Here is a 24,406-nt window from a genome sequence, read left to right as displayed (position 1 = left end):
GTATTGATTTTGGAGTAGAGTTGTGCGGGGACAGAAATCCCACCCATCCCCACCAGAATTCTGCCCATCCGAACCCACAGTGTAACTTTATGCTATTCCTCACCCTTCTTGTAGGTTTTATATTAAGTGTAATGTGTAATTTGTCAATATTTGTAATATTTTAGCCTCTTGAATACTTTTATTTTGTTAATGTACATCGCCTAGAAATTTTGTAATAGGCGATTCATCAAATGTCCAATAAAACTTGAAACTTGAAACTTGATCTCTGCCAGAATCTCCTTCTTCACCACTTATCCTCGCGAAGAATCCCCTCTGTTCCTGCCCATCCCATCGAGGAATCCCCTCCGTCCCCGCCGCCTCCTATAAAAATTATAGGGGCGTACATAAAGCTTTCTTCTTAGACATATATCAAAATGTTGTTCTTGGAAAGGCTTTTATGATTATAATATGTATGCTTAAAGGAATAGAATTTAACACTGTTGAATTTTTCTCACTGCTTCAGGGAACAACCTCTGATGCAACTCACTATTTTCAGTGCTACTACCTTATCTTATTTCTGTCCTTTTTTTGCCAGTCTTTTTTTATTCTCCTGTACCTGGGGATCTGAAAGGGGTTGGGGCAGGGGTTGGTGACTACGTGTTGTATGCATGAGGCTGGGGGAGTGAATGTTGGTAAGATGAGTGGTTGTGAGTGAGTGGTGTATTGGACATTTGAGGGTGTAGCTAGGGGGTAAAATAAAAAGGTGGAAGCATGCTAAGGTTTACAGTATGTTGGTTCTCACTGTTTCTTCGGTTGTTGACCAGACCATGTGTTTATTCTCTTGTCTCTTGCCTTTCTTGGAGAGGGCAAAGGGGGTTGGGGTGGGTGAAGAGGCTGTAAAAATAAACCCGCCATGTCATTTTAAAAAAATCACCTGATAGGGCAGGAAAAGTGAATTGAATCGAAAAATCAATTCAATAGGCCAAATCGAAAAATTTTTCCCTGAATCGGACAGCACTAGTAGACACAGGATGGAGTGGGGAGAAGGAGACAGTGTTGGAATGGGTGCAATGGCACCCTCAAAATCTCCCCATATCCCGCTATCGCTGCTGCTGTTTCAGCAGCATCAAACAAAGATAAAAGCATCACAGGTCCGTTCTATTCATCCTTGCGGCTGCTGGCTCTGTCCTGGAACTTAGTGATGTCAGAAGGGGTGGAGCAGACAGTCATAAGGATGAATAAAGCACCCCTGAGATGCCTTTATCTTTGTTTTGCCACCACTGGAGAGAGGGAGAGAGACATTCTGGATGGAAGGGAGAGGGAATGGGGGTCAGGCAATGGATGGAAAGGGGAAGAAAGGAGGTCAGGTGCTGAATGGAAAGGGGGAGAGAGGGGGGTCAGGTGCTGGATGGAAGGAGAGGGGAGAGAGAGGGATCAGGCACTAGATGGAAGGGAGGAGAGAGAGAGGGTGCAGCCACTGGATGGAAGGGGTGAGAGGGGCAGATGCTGGATAGAAGGCAGAGAAGAAGCAGACGCTGAATGGAAGGGAAGAGAGGGGGCAGAGGCTGAATGGAAAGGGGGGAGAGAAAGTCAGGTGCTGAATGGAAGGGGAAGGGAGAGAGAGAGAGGAGTCGGGCACTGGATGGAAGGGAGGAGAGAGAAGGTGCAGACACTCGATAGAAGGGAGGATAGAGGGGTAGACACTGGATAAAAGGGGGAGAGGAAGCAGATGCTGAATGGACGGGAGGAGGGGGCATATGCTGGATTGAAGGGGGAGAGAGAAGGTCAGGCACTGGATGGAATGGGAAGAGAGAGAAGGAGCAGATGCTAAATGGAAGGGAAGAAGAGAGGAAGGGAGCAGTTGCTGGGTAGGGAAGAGAGAGGGCAGATGCTGGATGGCATGGGGAGAAAAAGATCAGATATTGGATGGAAGAAGAAGAGAGAGGAGGGGTAGATGCTGGATGAAAGTGGGAGACAGGGTCAAATGCTGGATAGGGAGAAGAAAGAGGATAGAGTTAGTAAGAAACTGTGAAATAAGAGGATGTGAAATAGGAGAGTCAGAGTGAGGGAAAGAGATGGCAAGCTGTAGGTAGACAGTAAAAAAAACCCACAAAGGGACGGGGGTGAACTATAGTCTGTATAGTAGGAAAGAATTAAATTTAGACAGAGGTAGAAAAATAAATTGAAGAAAGCTGAGTGGAAAAGGAGGAGAAAGAAGAGAAAAATTACAAATTGACATGAAATCTTGCCAAGAGAGCTAAAAACTAAGAAAACAAGGAAAGCATAAACCAGAGACTGGGACTAACATACTTAGAAAAAGTAAATGACCAAACAACAAAAGTAGAAAAAATGAATTTTATTCTTAGTTTAGGATAAAGTAATGTGGTAGCTGTGTTAATATTATTTAATAAATAATGGAAATAAAGTTATCTTTTTATTGGACTAATTTTAATACAGTTTTGATGAATGGTTGGAGCCCAAACCCTCCGTCCTCATGTCAGAATAGGATACCATAACTGCTGTGTACTATCCTGACCTGAGGAAAGACATTTTGGCCTCTAAAAGCTAATTTTATTTGTATTTGTTAACCTATAGTGTTATGATTGTAAAATATCAGTTTTTGAAATTTACTTCTGCTATCTGGGGTTTCTACTACGGGTCGGTGAGGTAAATACTGGGAAGCTCATAAGAATTATATGAGCATCGGAGCATTTACCTCGCCAGCCCATGGTAGAAACCTCTACTGCAGCTTTATAAAAGCCAGTGTTTATATTTTGCACAATAGAGGGGAACGTGCATTATTTTTTCTCCAGCGTTGCACTGTGGCTTCTTGAGAGAGCATGGGGGGGGAGGGGGTTGCTGTAGAGGAAAGCATCAGGGAGAGAGCATGAGAGAGGCTATCCTAAATGTTGTTTATAGCCCATTATCAGTAGTAAAAGAAATATTTTAGTAGCTTGAGTTAATTACATATGGAATGATCCTTTTGTTTTTTACAGCTGAATTAAATATTGTTAAACTAGTAGATGGAATTCGTATTAAAGCAGCAGTCATTGAGGGTTGAGAAAGGAGAGCCTTTTTTTATGTGATGATCTGGGTATTTGATTTTTATACATTTTAATTAGAGGTAGAATGGGGTTGATTAGCCTTGTATTAAGTGCTTTAAGAGAGAGAGAGAGGAAAGACTTCTTTCAGAACATGACATTAAGGAATGCAGATGTTTCCGTATGCTTTGTGTAGTTTAATTTTGTGTCTATCATTATATATCTAATATAATAAAATGGTAAGCTGCGCATGCACACTTCCTATGCGTGCGCCGGTTTTCCGTGAGCTGTAGCGACCCATAGGAAGTGCGCATGTGCGGCTTACGGTTCTGTTTTTCGGTCTGGCCTGCTCCCTGCCGTATTGCATTTTTTAGTTGAAAGACGCAGCGGTGCTCCTCTCACGATCCCCCGCCTGCGTCGGACTTCCGACGCAGGTGGGGATCATGAGAGGAGCCACCGCCGCGTCTTTCAACAACAAAAAAAAAATACGGCAAGGCGAGCAGGCCAGACCAGACCGAAGCTCAAGACCGCGGGAAGGGAAGGGAAGGGGGGGGCTGACAAAGAAGAGGACTCCAGCTGCGAGGAGCCGAATGGAGCAGCCAGATCGCAGCAGGCCAGAACGCGGTGGGGGAAATGCTGCAACTGCTGCACAGGGACCTGGAGGGGAAGACAAATACCGCTGCTGCTGCACAGGGAAGTCGGGGGGGGGGGGGGGAGGGAAATGCTAATGCAGGGAAGTGGGGTGGAAATACTACTGCACAGGGAAATGGAGGGAAAGAATGACAGACAGACACCAGGAGGGAGGGAGACAGACAGAAAGGAAGAAAGACACAGGGGCAGGGAGAGGGACAGAAAGACAGACAGAAAAAGGGAGCCAAGGAGAGAGAGAGAGAGATAGAAAGAAAGAAAGAAAGACAGACAGACATATATTCTAGCACCCATTAATGTAACGGGCTTAAAGACTAGTTGTTAATAAGATTGTATTGTATCTCTACAAAGAATGAATGGAAGAAATGGCATTATAATTAGTACTATTTTGGGGCAGGGTTTGAGATGAAGCTTGGGTACCCCCAAACAAAAAGGCGTTCCGCTGCTCCTGATTTGTGGGAATGGGTGAGGATGGAATGGATCTTCGTGGGGAGGGACAGAAATGGGTTAGATTCCTGGAGTGTGCCTCGGCAATTTTTGAGCCGAGTAAGTGTGCCGCAAGATGAAAAAGGTTAACAATCGCTGCTCTAGGAATCTGGGCTTGTCAGCTGGACGTTCAGGCTGCAGTTACTTTCCTGGAATTGGAACAGGGGATCTCTGTGTGATACAGGAGATGAGCAGCAGGGGAAAATGTTTGCTGAGAAAGCACAGGAATGCTGAAGATGCATCTAATGCAGCCATTCGAATATAGCACTATAAATCCTGGCCATGCTCTCACTTTTATTGTTTATATTTTATTAAAATATAATATTCTGCTCAAGCAAACTACAGATCCAAGCGGGTATAATAAATTAAAAAGAAGCAAGAAAAGAAGTCCATAAACAATAGGATAGTGCTACTAACATTCATACAGCTGAACTATACAAGACACTTAGAAAAAGCACCAGTCGCACTGCTCTCAAGGGACAACCTGCACTACCGACACACTACCTATAACTTCACTAGACATGGGGTTGCGAGATCAAATCCCGGTGCTGCTCCTTGTGACACTGGGCAAGGTCACTTAATCCTCCAGTGCCTACCGCTTTGAATTTCAACTTTGAAATGCCAAAAGCAACAAAAAGGCAGTATACAAGTCCCCCATTCCCTTTCTCTTTTCCAAAAGCCTGTTGTGAAAAAAAAAAAAATGGTTTTTAGAAGTCTTGAAGTTCCTAAGATTTTCTTCTAAACATAAGTGTTGAGGAAATTGATTCCATAAGGAAGGGGAGAAACAAAAAAAAAAAAATGCTTTAGCCCTAATGAATTCCTGTCTGGCCCTCTTAATCGATGATCCTAAGGCAGTTAAGAACATAAGAATTGTCGCTGCTGAGTCAGACCAGTGGTCCATCGCACCCAGCAGTCCGCTCACGCGGTGGCACCCTCCCAGATCAAAGACCTGTGTCCTAACTGAGACCAGCCCTACCTGCGTTCGTTCCAGTTCAGCAGGAACTTGTCCAACCTTGTCTTGAATCCCTGGAGCGTGTTTTCCCTTTGTGTGTCAATATTAAAATCTTAAACAAAACTCTCTAATAGGCAGCCTTGTGTTTAAGGAACCCCTATGCTTATCCCAGGCTCTTCTACGAGGGGGTGCTGAAAAGTTCTCAGTCCAGCCAACCAACTTCCTAAATTCAGAGCATTATTTTGCCACTGTAGCTGAAAGTGCCAATTTACAGAAACAAAACTCTCTGATTTGACATTGTTTCAGATCTCTTTTTTTTTTGTCTTTATTCATTTTTTAAACTTTCAACAAGTGTAACATAAGATACAATCATTTTGTACTTTGATGCGAGTTAAACTTTGACGGTATTTTAAGTGAAGTTAAATATCCCTCCCCCTCCTTATATCCAACAATTGTAGTTAAGCATAATAAATCATAAAATATTCCCTCCCCCCCCCTCCCCATATCCACGTAATTCTCTTCTTGGTTGGGCTGAGAACTTTTCAGCACCCCAGCATACCTATTTACCAGCTTCCAAGGGGTAGGCAACCACAGACGGTCCTCAAGGCCCATAGCCCAGTCGGGTTTTCAAGATTTCCACAATGTATAGGTATGACATCAATTTGCATACAATGGAAGAAGTATATGCAAATCAATCTCATGCCTATTCATTGTGGAAATCTTGAAAACCCGACTGGGCTGTGGGCCTTGAGGATTTGGTTACCTACACCTGCTCTGGGATCTGCAAGCACACACCCGTTAGGTGATTCATTCTCCACACTCATTGCCATCAGTTTTTGTTGGCCAATGTCATTTCATTCCTGGAGTTGGCTGAGCGGAGTTTGTATATTAGATGATCACAGGGGTATGAATGCACAACAAGATAGATATTGGAGGGGAGGTTGGAAGGAGGGAAGATAGGTGTCAAAAGTGTGTTGAACTGACCGCAGAGCTCTTGATCTGTGCAGAAATGGAACTGGATGTTTGTGCAGGTGAGGCGAGAGGTTAGCAAATTTGTCAGCCCTATACTTTTATTGCTCTTGACATGTCCTACTTGGCATGTGCATAAATCCAGGACTGTATTCTATTGTCCTACTGAAAAATGTTTGCTTCTTTTGTTTTATATGTTGAGGGTTCTGGATATCTCTAGCATATCCTCCTCTATCTTCTTTACTGTAGAATATACTTATTTTGTGTCCTTAGCCCTCACCTTATGGAGACTTTGGGTTGCCCTTTTCTGGACTGCTTCTGCTTTGGTCTCTATCATTCTGGAAATCTGACCTTCAGCAGAGGTCACAGTACTGTACCAATAGATTAAGCTGAAAGAAAAACATCAGCTCTCAACTGGAATCCCAGGGATGGGAAATAAATCCGGCTCTGAAACTGCTTCAAATGCCAGCACGCCTTAAGGCGGAGGTTTATTACAGTCTTTCTTTGATGTGTTTTTATAGAGATTGAAGAACTGCTTTTTCCTTGGTGTAGTGTTAAAGGAAAAACTTTCTTTTTTCTCAAGCTGGAATCGCCATGTTTCACTGCTTCTTCTTTTAATCCTTGCAGATTTTTTGGGAGTTTTCTTCCTAATGCTTCTTTGTTTCCTTAATCATTTAAATTTCTTATGTATTTACCCTGTTAGATAAAAAGTCTGTGCCTTTTATTTGTGGCCGTGACCCTCATTTATAAATTTCTCTTTCCCTTTAGTCTGCTCTTCAGTTGTTAGTGCTGTATTCATATTTAATGTCAGCACTTTACAACCCTCTCCTTGAGGCACATTGATATGTTATTGTTAGGTGTCATCGACTCGTGTTCGAGTCTTAGCGACTTGATGAACATCATCAGGTTTTCATGGAAGAATACAGAAGTAGATGGCCGAGCTTTTCTTCTGCGCGGTATAAATTCGATGTTGCTTCAAATGCGATTCTCCACCTCCAACACTGCCCATCTGCTACTGCCCAGATGGGTGGTACATCATTAATCTGACATCTCTGCTGAAATTGGTCCGTCTTGGGAGGCCCTACTGGTAGTGAAACTACAGAATGTATAGCTTTCAGCTTCTCGGATGCATGCAAGCACCAGTGGCACGACAAGCTCATGTACCATTGGTATAGCCAGTTAAATTTCAGGATTAGCACAGTACATATGCAAGTAATGTAGGATACAACTCTTCCCTAAGTCAATTTTTCCTCCGGACCTCAGTGACATCACTCAACTGGTCAACAATAGCTCATAGTAGAAAGCTTTATGTGTCTACTCATCACTAGTCCCTAATAGTTATTTAATTTTCTTGTTAAACTCATAACTATTTTAAATATTTATAGACATTTTAAACATTTCACTTATATTAAAAGATTCTTTCCATGGTACGATCTGGGAGGACTACATCCAACATGTTTCGCCCAAAGCTTTTTAAAGGATCCTCCCCAGAGCCGCCATCTGTCATAAAAACATAAGAATAGCCTTACTGGGTCAGACCAATGGTCTGTTCTCACGGTGGCCAATCCAAGACCCTAGTACCTGGCCCAAGCCCAAAGAGTAGCAACATTCCATGCTATCGATCCAGGGCAAGCAGAGGCTTCCCCCATGTATTAATAACAGACTATGGACTTTTCCTCCAGGAATTTGTCCAAACCTTTCTTAAAACCAGCTACGCTATCCGCTTTTACCACAACCTCTGACAACGCTTTCCAGAGCTTAACTATTCTCTGAGTGAAAAAGCTTTCCTCTTATTGTTTTTTAAAAGTATTTCCCTGCAATTTCATTGAGTGTCCCTTAGTCTTTGTAAATTTTGATGGAGTGAAAAATTGATCCACTTGTAGCTGTTCTACTCCACTCAGGATTTGGTAGACTTTAATCATATCTCCCCTCAGCTTTCTCTTTTCCAAGCTGAAGAGCCCTAACCTTTTTAGTCTTTCCTTATTTGAGAGGAGTTCCATCCCTTTTATCATCTTGGTTGCTCTTCTTTGAACATTTTCTAGTGCCGCTATATCTTTCTTGAGATAAGGAGACCAGAACTGAATGCAATACTCCGGGTGAGGTCGCACCATGGAGTGATAGAAAGGCATTACAATATCTTTAGTCTTGTTAACCATCCCTTTTTTAATAATTCCTAGTATCTTGTTTGCTCTTTGGCCGCCGCCACACATTGGGCAGAAGGTTGCATCATTTTGTCTAGTGACACCCAGATCACTTTCTTGGGCGCCAATCCCCAAGGTGGACCCTAGCATCCAGTAACTATGATTTTGGTTATTCTTCCCAATATGCACCACTTTGCATTTATTCACATTAAATTTCATCTGCCACTTGGACGCCCAGTCTTCCAGTTTCCTAAGGTCTGCCTGCAATGTTTCACAATCCGCAAGCGTTTTAACAACTTTGTTTTAACAACTTAGTGTCATCTGCAAATTTAATCACCTCACTTGTCGTTCCAAATTCCAGATTGTTTATAAATAAGTTAAATAGCACCGGTTTCGAGTCAAATATAGTGAGTCGGATGACAGAGAAGGGCTCTGGGGAGGATCCTTGAAAAAGCTTTGGGCGAAACATCTTGGATCTAGCCCTCCCAGATTATACCATGGAAAGAATCTTTTAAGACAAGTGAGATGTTCAAAATGTCTAAAATAAATATTTAAAACAGTTAGGAGCTTAACAAGAAAATTATTAGGGACAAGTGATGAGTGGACACAAATCTTACCGCTATGAGCTATTGTTCAGTGGTTGAGTGGTGTTTCTGAGATCCGGAAGAAAAATTGACTTAGGGAAGAGTTATATATTCATGATCTTATTGTCTCCGAGTATATGTAGTAAACAAATTTACTATCATCTAAGGAAGAAAGTAATATATAGGAGACATATTGGGCTAAATTCTATATATGGAACACAAAAAAGCACTATTCTATAAATTAAAGTTAGGAGCGGTTTAAAGAATAGCACTTATGCTCAGGAATTGCAAATAAATTTAGGCATGGCCATTTGCACCAATGAAAATGTGGTGCAAATGCCTGCGCTTAAATTTAGGCATGGATGCCCTTATTCTATAATTACACACCTAAGTGAAAGAAATACCCTTGATCTGCCATACACCCTTTTTTGTCTCGCATGTAAAATTTAGGCACAAATCCCATGCCTAAATTTACACACATAGTGGGAAATTCTGTATAGGATGTCAGTTTCTGCAGCCGCCTAAGAATCGGCTGAGAATTGTTCACCGGCGTCTTATACAGAATTGCGTCTGCCCTAAGGGACAGACGCCCACCCCCGCCTAACCAGCCCAATTCTCTAACCAGCGCCCATGCCATTTAGAGAATCGCGTCTGATCCCTTCCCATCAGGGAACCCCCCTGCCACAATCATCTGAGTGACTGCAGCAGGGAACCCCTGATTTTCTCCCCCCCCGTGAACTCGGCCAGTAGGGGGATGCCCAATCCCTCCCGCCGCCACCCCTGACCCCCCCTTGAAATCTCCCGGCAGGAGGGATGCCCACTCTCTCCTGCCTGAACCCCTGAAACAACCTCCCACTCGCGATAGGCAAGAGGGATGCCCACTCCCTTCTGCCAGCAGCCTTCCCCCCAAACCATGGGTATGTGACCAAAATTGTGCAATTTTTAGTGCTTTTTGTAGAATTTGGGGGATTATATGCAGATCTATGCAAATCAGTCTCAAGCATATTCATTGCAGTAATTCTAAAAACTGGACTGGCGAGGTTGAGCTTCATGAGAAGGTTAAGCATTGTGGATCAGTGTGACTCCTGCATGAGACTCTGGTGCAGATCCTTCTCTTCAGCTGTCTATGCAGTATTCATATGTTATCTGTGTTAATGTGTTAAATACATGACATTATAATGACAATCAACACAGTAGTGCGCAGCCTAAAACCTCAAGCCCCTCCAACCCCAAATTTATTTTGATTCAGAATGGTGGGAGTGAATAAGGAAGAGCATTCAACAACACCACTAAATACTAATGTTTGTTCAGAAATAAAATACTGTATAAATCAGAAGGAAAAGGAAGATTGTACAGATTTTGCAAACTGAATGATCTAAAATAGCCTCTTGTTATACTTGGCATTGGGAGGGAATTTTCTATAGTGGAACGCAGTTGCCAAGCATTTTTGGTGCAGGAGAGACACTTGGAGCCGGTACCTTCAGTCTCTCACTGGTGAAAGAGTCGGGGATTATTCCTGCATTTGTCCATAAGGACAGCAGTGCTACAAATTCCAGGAGGCTTAGCAATGACATGTACCCAACCTGTCACAAATGTCTGATCTGAATATACTCTGATAACTGGAGATGGCTTTGATCTGCTTCTCAAAAATGTGTGTAATCTGAGTATTTTTCAAGGATCATAATATTGTAGGCAGGTGGAGAAAGCACAGATCTGTTTTCAAGCATTCATTCGAGAACCAAACAAGCGTGCTGATCTCAGTGAGATAGACTTATTCACTCTCTATCGCCATACTTTACTTCTACCCCTCTGCTCTCCTGGTTTGGATGGGTTCTAGATTGAGTCAGAATTGGTTCAGTCATCCATGTGCCACAGCACAGGAACTGCCTCAAAGGATCCCGAGAGCCTGGAGCTATTTACTGAAGCTAACGACATGGTGATTGTTTTAATTTTTTAAAAAACTGTAATGAGTTTGCCATCCTGTTGGCAAGAGAGATAGACTCACAACAAGCAATATTGAGGAAAAAAAGACAATAAGACAGAACAGAGAGATAGAGATGCAGAAGGACAGAGTCACTGACACAGAATGAAAAGGCTGAGGAAAGAGGATAAAAAAATGTGTTGTGACACTTGGAAGGGAGAGAGGCACAGAGAAACAAACACAGATACTGAAAAGAGAAACAGAAAAGAGGCAGTGCTGGAGCCCCAAAGAGTTTAGAAAAGAAGAAACTTGAAGCACAGAGGAGCCACAGAAACTTTGCAGAAGGATGTTTGCCTTCTAATCTTTGTAGCTTTAATGGCATTTAGGGAGCAGATTTTATTTGGCAGTCAGATGCATACTTTCCAACACGGCCCATGAAAAAAAAATCTTTTGACCATTTTTGTATTTTTTTTTTTTTTTTTTAGATGTTCGGTTACATTTCCTGCTGCAGGGCTGGTACATTTTGTGGTTTAAATACAGAGGAGGAATTAATTCTCTCTCCTTTTTAGTGGAAGTGATCCTGTAACAGCAACTCCTTGACTAAGTGAGCTGCCAGAACTGGCATGCAGCATGATTTTAGATTAGAACCGCCATGAGAAGGATTTGAAAGTGGAACAGTAGGTAAAATGAAATAGCAGAGGCGCTTTAAAACCACGAAACCTGAACTGAAAAACCACACAACTTTTCATGGAAAAAATGCATATTTGAAACATGTCTGAGGCAGCGTAATTCCAGGCTGTCAAAACTAGAACAGTTAAAAGAGAACCTGCAGAATAAGGTGAATGATTTCCAGGACCTTTCCTTTCTCCCTGTACTCCCAAGCATCCTTCTACCTTTCACTGTCACCTTTTCTGTTTGGCCACCATAAGATCATCACATACAATCAATCATACTCAGTCCCATTCCTCTTTCGTGCACAAAAGTTCTTCAGCCCCTAAACTGCACCGTTCCCTCAGGTTTTCGCAGCCCAAATGCATGACTCTTCATTTTTTATCATTAAATCGTAGCTGCCAAATTTCAGATCATTTTTCTAACTTCTCTAAGATCCTTCCTCATATTATCCACACCATCAGGGGTTTTGGTATTACCTGCAAAGAGGCAAACCTTATCAGACCAGCCCTTCAACAATATTGCTTACAAAAATGTTGAATAGAACCGGCCCAATAATTAAACCTTGCGGCACACTGGTAACATTCTTTTCTGTGGAGTGATCCACATTTACCACTACCCTCTGTTGCCTTCCACTCAACCAGTTCCTAACCCAGTCTGAGACTTTGGGGCCCATACTGAGGGTACTCAGATCATTTTTTTTTTCTTTATTTAATTTTATAGTTTTGACATAATTATTAGTCAGTTCAAAGAAATATTACAATACCAGTTCCAACATTAATTTAACGGAATAGTCTAAAAGGAAAATTTACATAAAAAGAAACAAAACAAGCTTTTTAGGAAGGAAAAAAATTAAAACTCCATTAGTGGACACCCTTCAGATAAAGCTATGCCTAAAAAATAGGCATTGGTGTGGGCGTGGAGTGGGAGTGGCTCTGATTTGGCCATCCATTCACAAAATTGCATGCCGCTCAACACCCGAATGCATCTATCTAACGCCTAAAATGTATGCATTGCAAAAGCAGGTCTACTTTTGAGCGTGAACTGGGCACTAGGTAGGCATAAGTTAGGTGGACATAATGTAGGCATCACTTAGGCGTGCCATAGGCATCTGTTTATAGGTAAACAGGGCTTTTATTTTGGGAGTATAGAGTACTCCAGGTTGATATAAAGCTCAAAATATATTTATTTATTTATTTAGGCCGTCCTCCCAAAGGAGCCCAGAACGGGTTACAAAGGTCCATTCAAAGTATAGAAAGGACAAAATTATTGAAAAACATTTTTGGCAGACATAGCTTAGAAGAATTTGCGGCATTCGTAGAAGATATTACATGGCATAGCATAGATTTAGGACAACATTCACTGTACTAACAGAACATAACATAACTGTACAAATGTTTTAATGTTGTGAGTGCATGATTGGTGGTCGGCAGTTAAGGTCCCGTGAGTAGCGTTGATCATTATGGAGCTCGTCAATAGCGTTGGACATTAAGGAGCTGGATTAGTGAAGAAGAAGGTTTTCACAGCCTTCCTGAAGTTCCATAGATTGTCTAGCGATCTAATGGCTGTGGGGATGGTGTGCCAGAATCTGGGTATAAACTGTGAATAATGCATTACTCAAGCAATGCACATGGAAAAAAAAAAAAAAATATATATATATATATATATATTTATTGCATATTAAACATCATTTCCAAAAGGTTAAGAACATAAAAAGAAATACACTACACACACAATGGCTGTAGTTCAGAGCAAGTGCACCTGTCTGATGCACAATCTTGACATCATCAAGATACACCTAGATGGCAGAATGTCACTACAAAATAATAGGAACCCCTGTCTAAACAAAAGGTCCTGTAGCTCAGTGGTTAAAGGCACTGCTTCCTTCGAAAGGTCATGAGTTCAAATCCACCACACTCTCCAGTACCTTTCAGCTTCTTATTTTCTCTCATACAAACTTATTTTTTACCCTGAGGTGCCTATGATCTCCTAAGCCTACGGTGTCATCTCACATGGCAGGAACTCCTGCCTAAAAGGAAGCACCTATTGTTCAGTGGTTAAAGGCACTGCTTCCATCTTCCACAGGTCATGGGTTCAAATCCTAAGTATGGTCAGATACCCCAGCGCATATTCCTATTTTTTTTAATGGCATTCTGCCATCTAGGAGCAGCTTGATGTCGCAATAATGACAAGATTGGGTGGAGAGGTAGCCTGAGTGGGAAGGAGGGAAGGGGGCTGGGTGCAGAACCTGATGGGGGATGGAGGTTAGGTGGATGGGTGCAGAGCCGACAGGGGAGGGAAGGGGCGCTGGGTGCAGAGCCTGGCAGGATAGGGCACTTGAATATTAAGCTGCTCAACTTATATTTGAGTCAACCATTTTTCCTCCTTTTTGGGGAAAAATGGAGGTCTCGACTTATATTTGGATTGACTTATATTCAAGTACATACAGTAGTATGCAATATATATATATTGTTTTTTTCATGTACTTTGAGGAACATAGAGGCCAAAAGAGGAATTGGACAAGTTTTGAAGGTACATGTTTGATATTTATCCTAGAGAAATGACTGTTTCTAAATCAAGAGGATATAAGCTTGGCTTTGGAATTGACATGCAGTTTATTATCTGAGTGTGTGTGGTATAATAGTTAGAGCTATAGCCTTAGCATCCTGACCTTGTTGGTTCAAATCCCACTCTCCTCCTTGTGACAGAAGCAAAATTTAAAAAAAGTATTAAAAGATAAATAAAATATAATAGTGGTGCCAGCATTTCACTGCATACAACTTTAATGAAAAACAGCCATTCTAATGACATCATAATAATGAGACGCAATAACATTATAGACATTGTGAAGGCATCTATGTCACTGTTCTTCAACTGCTGGTCCGCACAAAATTCCTATCGGTTCGCGCAGGACTGGCGAGATAGACATCTGCAATTTCCTGCCGGTCCGCGCAGGGCTGGCAAGATCGAGCTGAAGTCCGCTCAGGGCCGGAGAGATAATGGGGAACCTCAGACAGTGGCTGTCTCCCCTCCCAGCAGCTCTCCTTACTTACCAGCGCAGCGATTCAGGAAGGCAGCCTTGGGGCTTTTGCTGAGTCGCGGCCGCCTCTGATGATGCAACTTTCTCTTTCCTCAGAGGCGGCGCGACCCATCAAAGGACCTGAGGCTGCCTTCCTGAATCGCTGCGCTGGCAAATAAGGAGAGCTGCTGGGAGGGGAGAAAGCCACTGTTAGAGGCTGGGAAGCTGCTGGGCAAGGGAAAAAAGGGACAGCTGCTACTGGACATGGAGGGAAGGAGAGATGCTGCTGAGAGGGGAGGAGGGAAAGGGAAGGGAAGAGAGTTACTGCTGGACAGGGGGAGGAGAGAAGGGAGAAGAAAAAGGAAGGAAACAGCTGGCAGGGAGATTAGAGGAGGGGAAGGGGAGAGACAGGAATGAGATGGGAAGGGGGGTCAGCAGAGAAATAGAGAGGTACAAAGATGCTAGATCTAGTGTAGGAAAGATAAAAATGAAGAGAGCAGTGAAGCTGGAATGAATCATGTAAAAAGGAGAGAGAGAGGGCACAGGCTGGATGGAAAGGGGAGAGGGGCATAGAAAGAAGACAAATACCATTTGGAAAGGGGAGAGGTCAGACAGTAGATGGAAGGAGCAGATGCTGGATTGAAGAGAGTGAAAAGAAGATGAAAGCAGAAACCAGAGACAACAAAAGATAAAAACAAATAATTTTATTTCTATTTTGTGATTAGAATATATCAGATTTGAAATATATATCGTGCTAAAGCTGCTGTTAGATAGACACAACTGGGGACTGCAAAGTCCAATCAGTGACTTAGGGCTCTCTGACCAGGGGGACAGTTGCCCTAGTTGTACTCCCCTAGCCCTATTCCTGCTATGTGTGACTGCGGTATTCTGTTAGCATGATTTCTGTGTAGCATTCTGTAATAATTTGGCTTATTCAGTTTTCTTGATAGTAGAGGGGATATATGTGAAGGGGAGGAGAGACGGGGTTTTGTTGATCCTTGCTCTGTATTATTTGTATTTATAAAATGACAATTGTACAGAATATTGTTTCTTTTTATTCTTTAATAAAATACATTCAATATAAAATCATAACTGAGGCTTGTGCGGATGAGATCAGATGGTTTGCAAGGACCGAGCTCGCGGAGAAGGGGCGGAAACAGGGTTTTAAAATTTCAGTCCTAGTCATTTGCCGGTCCACAAATTTTTTTCCCCTGCTCGTCCATAGGTGTAAAAAAGTTGAAGAACACTGGTCTATGTGATGCCTAAAAGGCAATTCTGTAAAGGATGTCTTAACTTTATAGATGCATCTAGACCAGGGGTGCCCAATACGTCGATCGCGATCGACCAGTAGCTCAGGAAGGCAATGAGAGTCGATCGCGGAGCCCATCCCGGGCTCCGTGATAGACTCGTGTTGCCGTCCTGATCTACGGGCCGATCAGCCTTCCTCTCCAGTGTTCTCCCTAGGGCCTTTTAGCTGGGCGGTCCGCCAAAAAAAACCAGCTTGGAGATTTCAGCCCGTAGTGAACTTATGCTCTGGGCTCTAACGTGTGCGTGCCGGCTTCTCTTCTCTTCTCTCCGAAACCGGAAGTTATGTCCAAGAGGGGGGAGAAGGGATGCCGGCACGCACATGTTGAGAGCCCTGAAGCAAGCGTTCGCTACGGGCTAATGCGGGAGACAGGTTAGTGAAGCATTTGTTCTTCTTCCTGCCGGGTCCTGCCTACTTTCTGTTTCCGCGAAGGCAGGACCCGGCAGCATTTCCCTCAATAGGTTGATCACGATCTTGGGCTGATCAGCCTTCCTCTTCCCGACGGCAGAATTGACGTCGGGGAGAGGAATGCTGGTTGGCCAAAGCAGGGAGAGCTTGGGGCCTGTTATTGGTGGCATTTGGGTCCTGGTCCCCGATGGCAATGGCAGTGGCTTGGGGGAGGGCAGGGAGAAAGAAAGAAAAAGGGCAGGCAGGGAGACAGAAGGAAAGAAGAGAAACAGAAAAAAAAGAAAGGGAGGCAGAGAGAAAGAAAGGGCAGGGAAGAGGAAGGAAAAGTTGGGGGAAGGAATGAGGTCTGGAGGAGAGGAAGCATACAGGCTAAAAGAAGGGAAGAAAGATTGTATGCACAGTCAGAAGAAGAAAGTGCAACCAGAGACTCATGAAATCACCAGACAAGGTAGGAAAAATGATTTTATTTTAAATTTAGTGATCAAAATGTGTCTGAATTTATATCTGCTGTCTATATTTTACACTAAGGTCCCCTTTTACTAAACCGCAATAGAGGTTTTTAGCGCAGGGAACCTATGAGTGTCGAGAGCAGCGCTGGGCAATCAGCGCAGCTCCCTGCGCTAAAAACTGCTATCGTGGTTTAGTAAAAAGGGAGGGGGGTATATTTGTCTATTTTTGTATGGTTGTTACTGAGGTGATAGTGCATAGAGTCATCTGCTTTGACCTCTTTGAAAAACCCTGGAATAGGAATGATAATTAACATTTTCTATGCGTACAGTGTGCTTTCTGTTTTTTTTAAATTTTATTGTTGGTAGATCATTTTGACTTGGTCATTTAAAAAGTAGCTTGCAAGCCCAAAAAGTGTGGGCACCCCTGATCTAGACTCTCAGAGTGTGATTCTCTATAGTACACCTATGAATTATAGAATCACGCTCAGCATTTTCCCACTGGACCTCTAAACGACGCCTGGCCCTGTGAGTTTAGAGCATTGAAGGCTTGGTATTTTGTGACCAATTTTCACCCACTTTTTCACGAATCTGATCTATTTACAGGTTTTTTTTTTAAGAACCTGATATACTGCTGTATGAGTATGCTAGCATAGCGGTTTAGATCCTTATTAAAGACAGAAGTGGAACAGAACAAGAAAAGAGCTAGATCAGTTTCCAAGTTTATTTTAGATTTGACATACCGCCCATAGAGGCATGTCTGAGTGGTTTACAATTTAATATCATTGTAAGTAAAGTCAGAGAGGAGATATTAGTGGGGTTGAAACTTGAAATAAAACAGGGTAAGAGAGAGAACTACAATTATTGATAGGATACTGGGTTTGAGAGGGGAAGCTATCTAACCAGTGGTCATCAAGTTTCAAGTTTATTAAAAATTTGTTGTACAGCAATGCCAAATACTTCAATGCTGTATGACAGTTTAAAATTAGGAAACAAACAATAAAACAACTTTATACAAATAAAAATACAGTGTATACGTATAATTAATTACCAGTACAAAAGGAAAGGAGGGTGAACTACAATCTTTAAAGAAAATAGATACATTTAGGGGGAAAAAAACAACAACTGGAGGGTAATAAAAATTAATCTTGAAAGCATGGCTAAAGGAGATTACGACCTATATGTAAAGTCTGATTAAAATTAAGTATTAGAGCATCTGCATTAATGATAGAAGAATTATGCTAACTCTCAGGCCATCCGGAAGAGGGACGTGACTGATAAAGTAGATGCCAATTATAGAAAGGAGGCATGGTCAAAGATTTTTAAGTAGACCCTAAATCTGTCCTGTCCTACGTGAGATGGAAAATGGGTCCAGAGGGTGCGGATCTATAACCGACAGGATTCTTTGACCAGTTGTATGGTAGAATAGGCTAAAAGTATTTGTAGCATCCAGGCTCCCAAAACATTTTGTCCCGCCAGCATCACCCCCCCCCCCCATACACACTGCTTTTAATTGAGTTCAAATGCTTCTTTAAACCAGAAAGCTTTTAAGGCCCGTTTTGCAAATATGATAAAGATGGTGGGCTTGGTGAGTGCGGCTAAGTGATTCCATATGGCGGGGACACCTACACTGAAAATGGAACCGCGAATGTTATCCAAATGCAGATTTAGAGGAGGGGGAGGGGGAGGGTATTTGGGTCTCTCTCATAGGCTGCCCGTGTGTTCCGCTCTTTCCGTCAGTCCTTTTACCTCAGTTGCTTTCGGGAGAGGCTAAAACGAAGATCCCGCGGACCCCCAGCCGCGCGCGCTTTAGATCCTCGTTTTCACCTCTCCCGATTTTGAGTAATTGAACGAAGGGCACCTGATGTACAAAGTATAAAACACGAAAATAAAGGCGCTGCCTAACGTAGACGGATTGATTTTGTTCAGCAGAGTCAAAATTTTGAACGTTTGTGCGATGGCCATCTGGAGGGGGGGGGGAGGGCGAGAAAAAAGCCCGCCACCATTTCCTCCGCCGTTTCGCGAAGCGGCTCTCGCAGCGTTTGGGAAGTTTCAAGGACGCTAATAGGGTGGGGGGGGGGGGGGAGAAGACGTTTCCCAGGCCTTGTGTGGTGGGGGGGGGGGAGGGGACGGCGCCTCCTTGGAAGATCCAGCGCCACGAGGCTCCTCCCGCTCTCAGCCTTGCTCCGTGCACCACAAGCACACGCGCATCCCACACGGTCGGGCAGAGCTCGCGCGCTCCCTGCCCCCCCCCCCACGCCTTTCCATGGCTGGCACCTCTTGGCCCGGGCGCCCCGCTGCCATGCCCCGAGCCGCAGGGGCACAATGAAAGGGGACCAGCCGCCGCCGCCGCCGCACAGCTGCTCCTGCCAGCACTTGTTCCGGAAAGTCCTGCTCAAATGCACTTGCTGCTATTGCCGGGTACGAGGTCAGTGGTTCCTCTTCTTTGGGGGGGGGGGGGGGGGGGGGGTCGCTGGCATCCTTTGAAATTCCTGCACTGATCGCTCGCTCCTTTCGGCTGAAGTGACAGCCGGGCGTGTTTTGCTTTGCTTTCTCCTCTCCGGTGAATCCTTTTATCCTCCTGCAAGAAAACACACTTCAAACCCTTCCCGTCTCCACCTCTCTGCTGCTTCCTCCAGGGGTGGAGGTGGGCTCGGGGGTGGAAGGTAAGGGAAGGGGGGGGGGGGTGACATAGGGAAGAATCGGAGCCTGGCTCGGGAAGCGTGAAAACTTTCTCTGATCACCGGGGATCTGGAAGGCGAAACGGGCGTTATGTCCGGGGGCATTGCTACAAGTGTGCTATGGGCTGGAGGGGGGAAGGGGTGGCACCGTGTTTTAAGCCGAGTCTCCTTGGCAAGGGAAGAGAACAGATCCATCTGCAGAGGGGGCGATGCCTACACAGGAGACATAGGGAGGCAGCAGGAGAACGGCTTTTTAATTAAATTGTTTGACCGTATGTTCCAAGAATTTACTGAGTTTGATTTATTTGCCAAAGAAGGAAGAAAACTGCTATTCCAAACCCCTCACTCACCCACCCTGTGATGTTTTAAAGGCCTACATGACTTGATACACCAGTTCTTTATTTACTAGGATTCAGTTATTGTTTTAGAAATCTTAGGCAATGCATAGTCTCTGCAGGCAAGAGTTCCATTTGTATTTACATTTTATGGTTATTTTTACCTCTGCTCTAAAGATTGGCAGGCTGACATTTATCCAGAGAAAATGTAAAATATGGACAGCAGCCAGGGCCATCTAAGGCCCAAATCTTTAGCCATGCCATGCCACCCCACCCCATACTTGCCCAGCATCCCCCTTTCCTACCACCTCACAATATATCCAATATATCTCCTTCTCTTCTCTTTATGGTGTTCAGCATGTCAGTTTTCCTCCCCCTATTGTGTCCAGCTTTTCTCCTTCATCACTGCCCCTCTTCTTTGCTAAGCATCTCTCCTTCCCTTTCCTATTGCTGCAGTACGCCTGGCTTGCAGCATCCTGTCCCTCCAATGCAAACTTCCTGTTGGGGGGGGGGCAACTTTGATCATGCACCTGAACACAAAAGGTGAAGAGACCATGTGGATGCTGTGCTGCCATCCTTCAAATTCTGCTATACTAGATAGATGCTTAATCCACCTAGTGGCAGGGCAGCTTCAGTGCATGTTTCAAGCATGTGCACAAATATGCACACACACATATAGCACTCATGCATCGTTCACATGTGCGCATACACATACATACATTGCCCCACCACAGAACAGGTACAGCACAGACAGTAGAAACTTCCCTTGCATGCCCACGCTTCCCCACCACTGCACAGGCAACAGTGCAAGCTTCCCCTTTGCCCCCACCCCATACACACACCGTCACACCATAGACCAGAGACAGTACAGACAGCAGCAGTGCAAACTTCCTGCATGCACATGTGCACACACACTGTCGCACCACAGAAGGAAGAGCATAGGCAGCAACAGTTCAAACACAAAATTATTGGATGGCTATTTACAGAGAAAGGTAGGGGAGGGTCATTGGGGTGGGCAGACTAGATGGGCCGTGGCCCTTATCTGCTATCTATTTCTATGTTTTTATGACTTCAGGTCCAGTGGAACAGTCTGACCTAGTCCAGTTTTGATTTTATTTCTCTCTTAATTTGCAATTTTTATTTTCACAAAATCTCATGAAAATCAATGGAAAATTTTACAGATCGTAAAACCAAGAAACAGTTAATAAGGCGAAAAACATAAAGGGCTCCTTTTACGAAGCTACGTTAGCGGCTTTATCGCACGCGACTTTATCACGCGCTAACCCCTGCGCTAGCCAAAAAACTACCACCTGCTCAAGAGGAGGCGGTAGCAGCTAGCGTGGCTGGCAGTTTAGCGCTCGCTATTACGTGCATTAAACCGCTAACGTAGCTTCGTAAAAGGAGCCCAAAGTGTGACCCATGAAAACACAAGCCCAGTACAGGATAAATGATTCAAAAACTACAGATGGTATGTAAATTCAACACAAGGAAGAAAAAAAATCAAACAATAAAGGGCACTGACGCTGTACACACAATGAGGCACCAGAGGTTATCCTGATTGCGTGAGGCGCAGTCATTATGGAATCCACCTTTGAAGAAATTGTGTGTCCTTGAAGAGATGCATATTTTTCTATCTACCTTAAGAGTATACTTATAAGGAAAAATGTCTGAAAGAAATTGTCTTCCAATACCAAAGGTTGGAACTAGAAAGCAAGAAATCTTTTCTACATATGAGTAGAAACAGCCAGATCAGGAAACATGCCAAGTGTCAATTTGTGGTTATCCTATGGATAGTTGTCCTGAGCTGTATTTGGTCATCACTCAGTCAGGCCCGCTGATTGTTGATATGAGATGTGTTCGGAGCTGCTGTTATTGTTAAAAGAGAGAACCAGTTCTTAAAGAACAACTTCAGTACCAAATCGCTGAGTCCAATTCAAAGATTGCAACAGGGATGTCTCTATTCAAGGTCTCTTCTCTAGAAGTCTTTAGAATTCCAGCAAGGTTTAAACTAGCCAGGGAGCTTAAAGACGTAGGGACCCTTTTATCAAATGAGGTAAAAAAGTGGCCTTAGTGTCAACTAAGAAGACGTTTCCCATGTCCCATTCTGTGTTAAGGCCATACTGTATTTTCTGCAGGAGTAAAATGGCCAAATTTCAATGGTCACATGCTAATTTTCCCATAATTTATATATGTTTATTTTGTAACCTGCCTAGGGATAGGTGGGATTAAAATTTTTAAATAAAATAAATTAGCATGTGAGCCCCTACCGGCCACCATTTTGGAGGTGGTAAGGGCTCATGTGCTAATCATTTACTAATCAGCGCACATCAGTGTAACTGCAAGGGGTGTAGCCAAAGGGGGACCTGCCCCCTCCCCCCCCATTTTGAGCTCGGGCCCACTCCAGCACTAGCAGCATTGTAGTTATTTGGCGGGGATTGGCATCTCCATCAGCAAAGGTACCATTAGCGTGCCTGCATGGGGGGGGGAGGGCAAAGGAGGAAGAGAAGACAATGTTGCCTCCTCCCATGCATCCCTGGGCCCCCCTAAATTGCAAGGCTGACTACGCTATTGGTAATTGCGCTAACCAGTTAGCACAGAACACACCCACTCTCTAACTCCAGACCTGCCCCCAATGGTAAATAATAAAAATTATTGTTTAGCATGTGGGTATTCCATGCAGACGCCAAAATTACTACCAGACACTTGAGCACATCCTGCGGTAAGGCATTTTAAGCTGTGGGAAGCATGTATTAGTTCTTATTGCATCTTAGTAAAAGGACGCAATAGTCCTTGTTTTGGCCAATGAGAGGCCTTAATATTTGGCTATAATTTTATATGTATTTTGGTTTTGAGGATTTTGCTCTTTACTGCTATTTAAGAGTAATAAATGTTGCCACGTTATTTTGAAGACCATGTATACTGAGGCTAAGGGAAAGCAGTCTGCCAGGTCTCCTCTGGAATGCACTCAGCTGTTGTGAATGAAAGCAGTGAGTTATTGAACCCTTCTTCTTGTGAATTTGAATATAGTGGGGATGGAATAGATGGCGGAGGGGCAGAGGAGATACGTTGCTGATCATAATTGCAGTTTCTCTAGGAAGTATTTAGGGAGGAACCAAACTGTGGCAGATATGATATAGTAAAGTAAATACAGTATTATATAATTGAATGTGATGTTCAATCCTTTATTTATATTTTATGGAGTGGAGAAGATCACATTTCGGCAGACATACCTCTCACCCCACCTAATTGCAAAGATGACATTTCTATAGGAGGACAGTCAACTCTCTGCTCATGTCACTCACTTCCATAACTAAAATGGCCTCACCCTCGTATTTTATGTATTTGCATTTTAGCTCAGCAGTTCAATAAGAATCAGGTACTATGAGCTTCCATTCACAGTCATCCAGGGGCTTTTCCTTCCCTTATTTTCCCCTTATATCTTTTTCCATAATCAGGTCATAAGAACATAAGAATTGCTATACTGAGGTCCATCAAGCCCAGTATCCTGCTTCGAACAGTGGCCAACAAGAACCTAGCTAGATCCCAAGTAGTAAAACAGATTTTATGCTGCTTATCCTAGAAAGAAGCAGTGGATTTCCCCAAGCCATCTCAATAATGGCCTATGGACTTCTCTTTTAGGAAATTATCCAAACTTTTTTTTAAACCCTGCTAGGCTAACTGATTCCACCACATTTTCCAGCAGTGAATTCCAGAGTTTAAGTACTCGTTGTGTGGGGAAATATTTTTTTCGATTTGTTTTAAATCTTCCCATACACTGTGGATCTCCAAAAGCAGAGAGAGGGGCTAGAACCCCTCAGCATAAGAAACAAGAGGCATCAGCCCCAACCTATCTTGGCTGCTGCCCGATAAAACCTTGCCATTGTAATGAGGGGTAAACACCACAGCTCCCTCTGAAACATAGTTGATGTGTAGAGGTGTGCAGTTTGTGTCATTTCCTATGTTGCTTATGGAAATGCTCATCTTGTGTGAGGACTTTTTGACCTTATTTCATTACAGAAGCAAGTTATATTTATAAAATTTAGGTCTGTCATTCATTTGCCTAAGTTTCTAAGCCTAATTTATGAGCCTAGGGTTGAAAATCTGTACAAGGTTCCTAATATTTTGCCCATTCTAAAACCACGCCTATTGATTTGATTCTTAATATAGCGCTTAATACAATAAAGTTTTAAAGTGGTTTGCAAAATTAACAAATTGGGCATCTTTCCTGCCATGATGTGTCAGGGGGAGTCGCTGCGGGTGGCGGCAGAAGAGATTGGGCATCTCTTCTGCCGTGATCATTATGGGTGCAGGGGGACGGGTTGCCTGGGCCGCTGAGCTGATCGTGGCAGCCGCAATCAGCTCAGCGGCCCGATTGGGAACTTTATACCCGTTTTGATTTTGTCTGAGTCAAAACATATAAGTTCCGTCTGGCAACCTGTCTAGGTCGGCCCACCTCCCGCCCTATCCACTCCTCCAAAAATGCCCCTTTTCACTCTGGGTGTACAGCAGCACTGAAAAGGCCTAACTGGTTTTAGAAATGTCGGGTTTTCAGGATTTCCCCAATGAATATGCATAAGATCTATTTGCATGCACTGCTTTCAATCAAGTTTCAAGTTTATTATGGGACTTGATAAATCGCTTAATCGGATATTCTAAGCGATGTACATTTAAAATTTACAATATAAAAACGAAAAACAATAACAATGCAATACATTACAATACATACAATTTTTAAATAATGGCTAAAATACTCTAAATTTGAACATTGTTAAACAAGGGGAAAGGAGGGATGAAATACAATTTTAAAGTAAAGAAGAAACA

At 43.4% G+C, this 24,406-nt stretch overlaps 1 protein-coding gene across 3 annotated transcripts in view; it reads left to right on the top strand.

Annotated features, from left to right (window-relative positions):
• The window catches only part of ARHGEF25 (Rho guanine nucleotide exchange factor 25), a 380,835-nt gene that overhangs the window by 83,108 nt on the left and 273,321 nt on the right, over window positions 1-24,406 (top strand). The window contains exon 1 of one of the 3 annotated variants that reach the window (XM_033937482.1): window positions 18,661-18,990. The exons of 1 other annotated variant lie outside the window; for it this stretch is intronic. In XM_033937482.1, coding sequence (XP_033793373.1) covers window positions 18,969-18,990 — 22 coding nt within the window. In that variant the 5' untranslated portion in view covers window positions 18,661-18,968. Of the gene's footprint in view, window positions 1-18,660; window positions 18,998-24,406 lie in introns of those variants that run through there. One more of the 3 variants, XM_033937481.1, reaches the window with a different exon arrangement.

The sequence above is a fragment of the Geotrypetes seraphini genome, chromosome 3, assembly GCF_902459505.1.
Source record: "Geotrypetes seraphini chromosome 3, aGeoSer1.1, whole genome shotgun sequence".
NCBI lineage: Eukaryota > Metazoa > Chordata > Amphibia > Gymnophiona > Dermophiidae > Geotrypetes > Geotrypetes seraphini.
The sequence above is the reverse complement of the archived record's forward strand: the minus strand, read 5'-3'. Positions and strand labels throughout refer to the sequence as shown.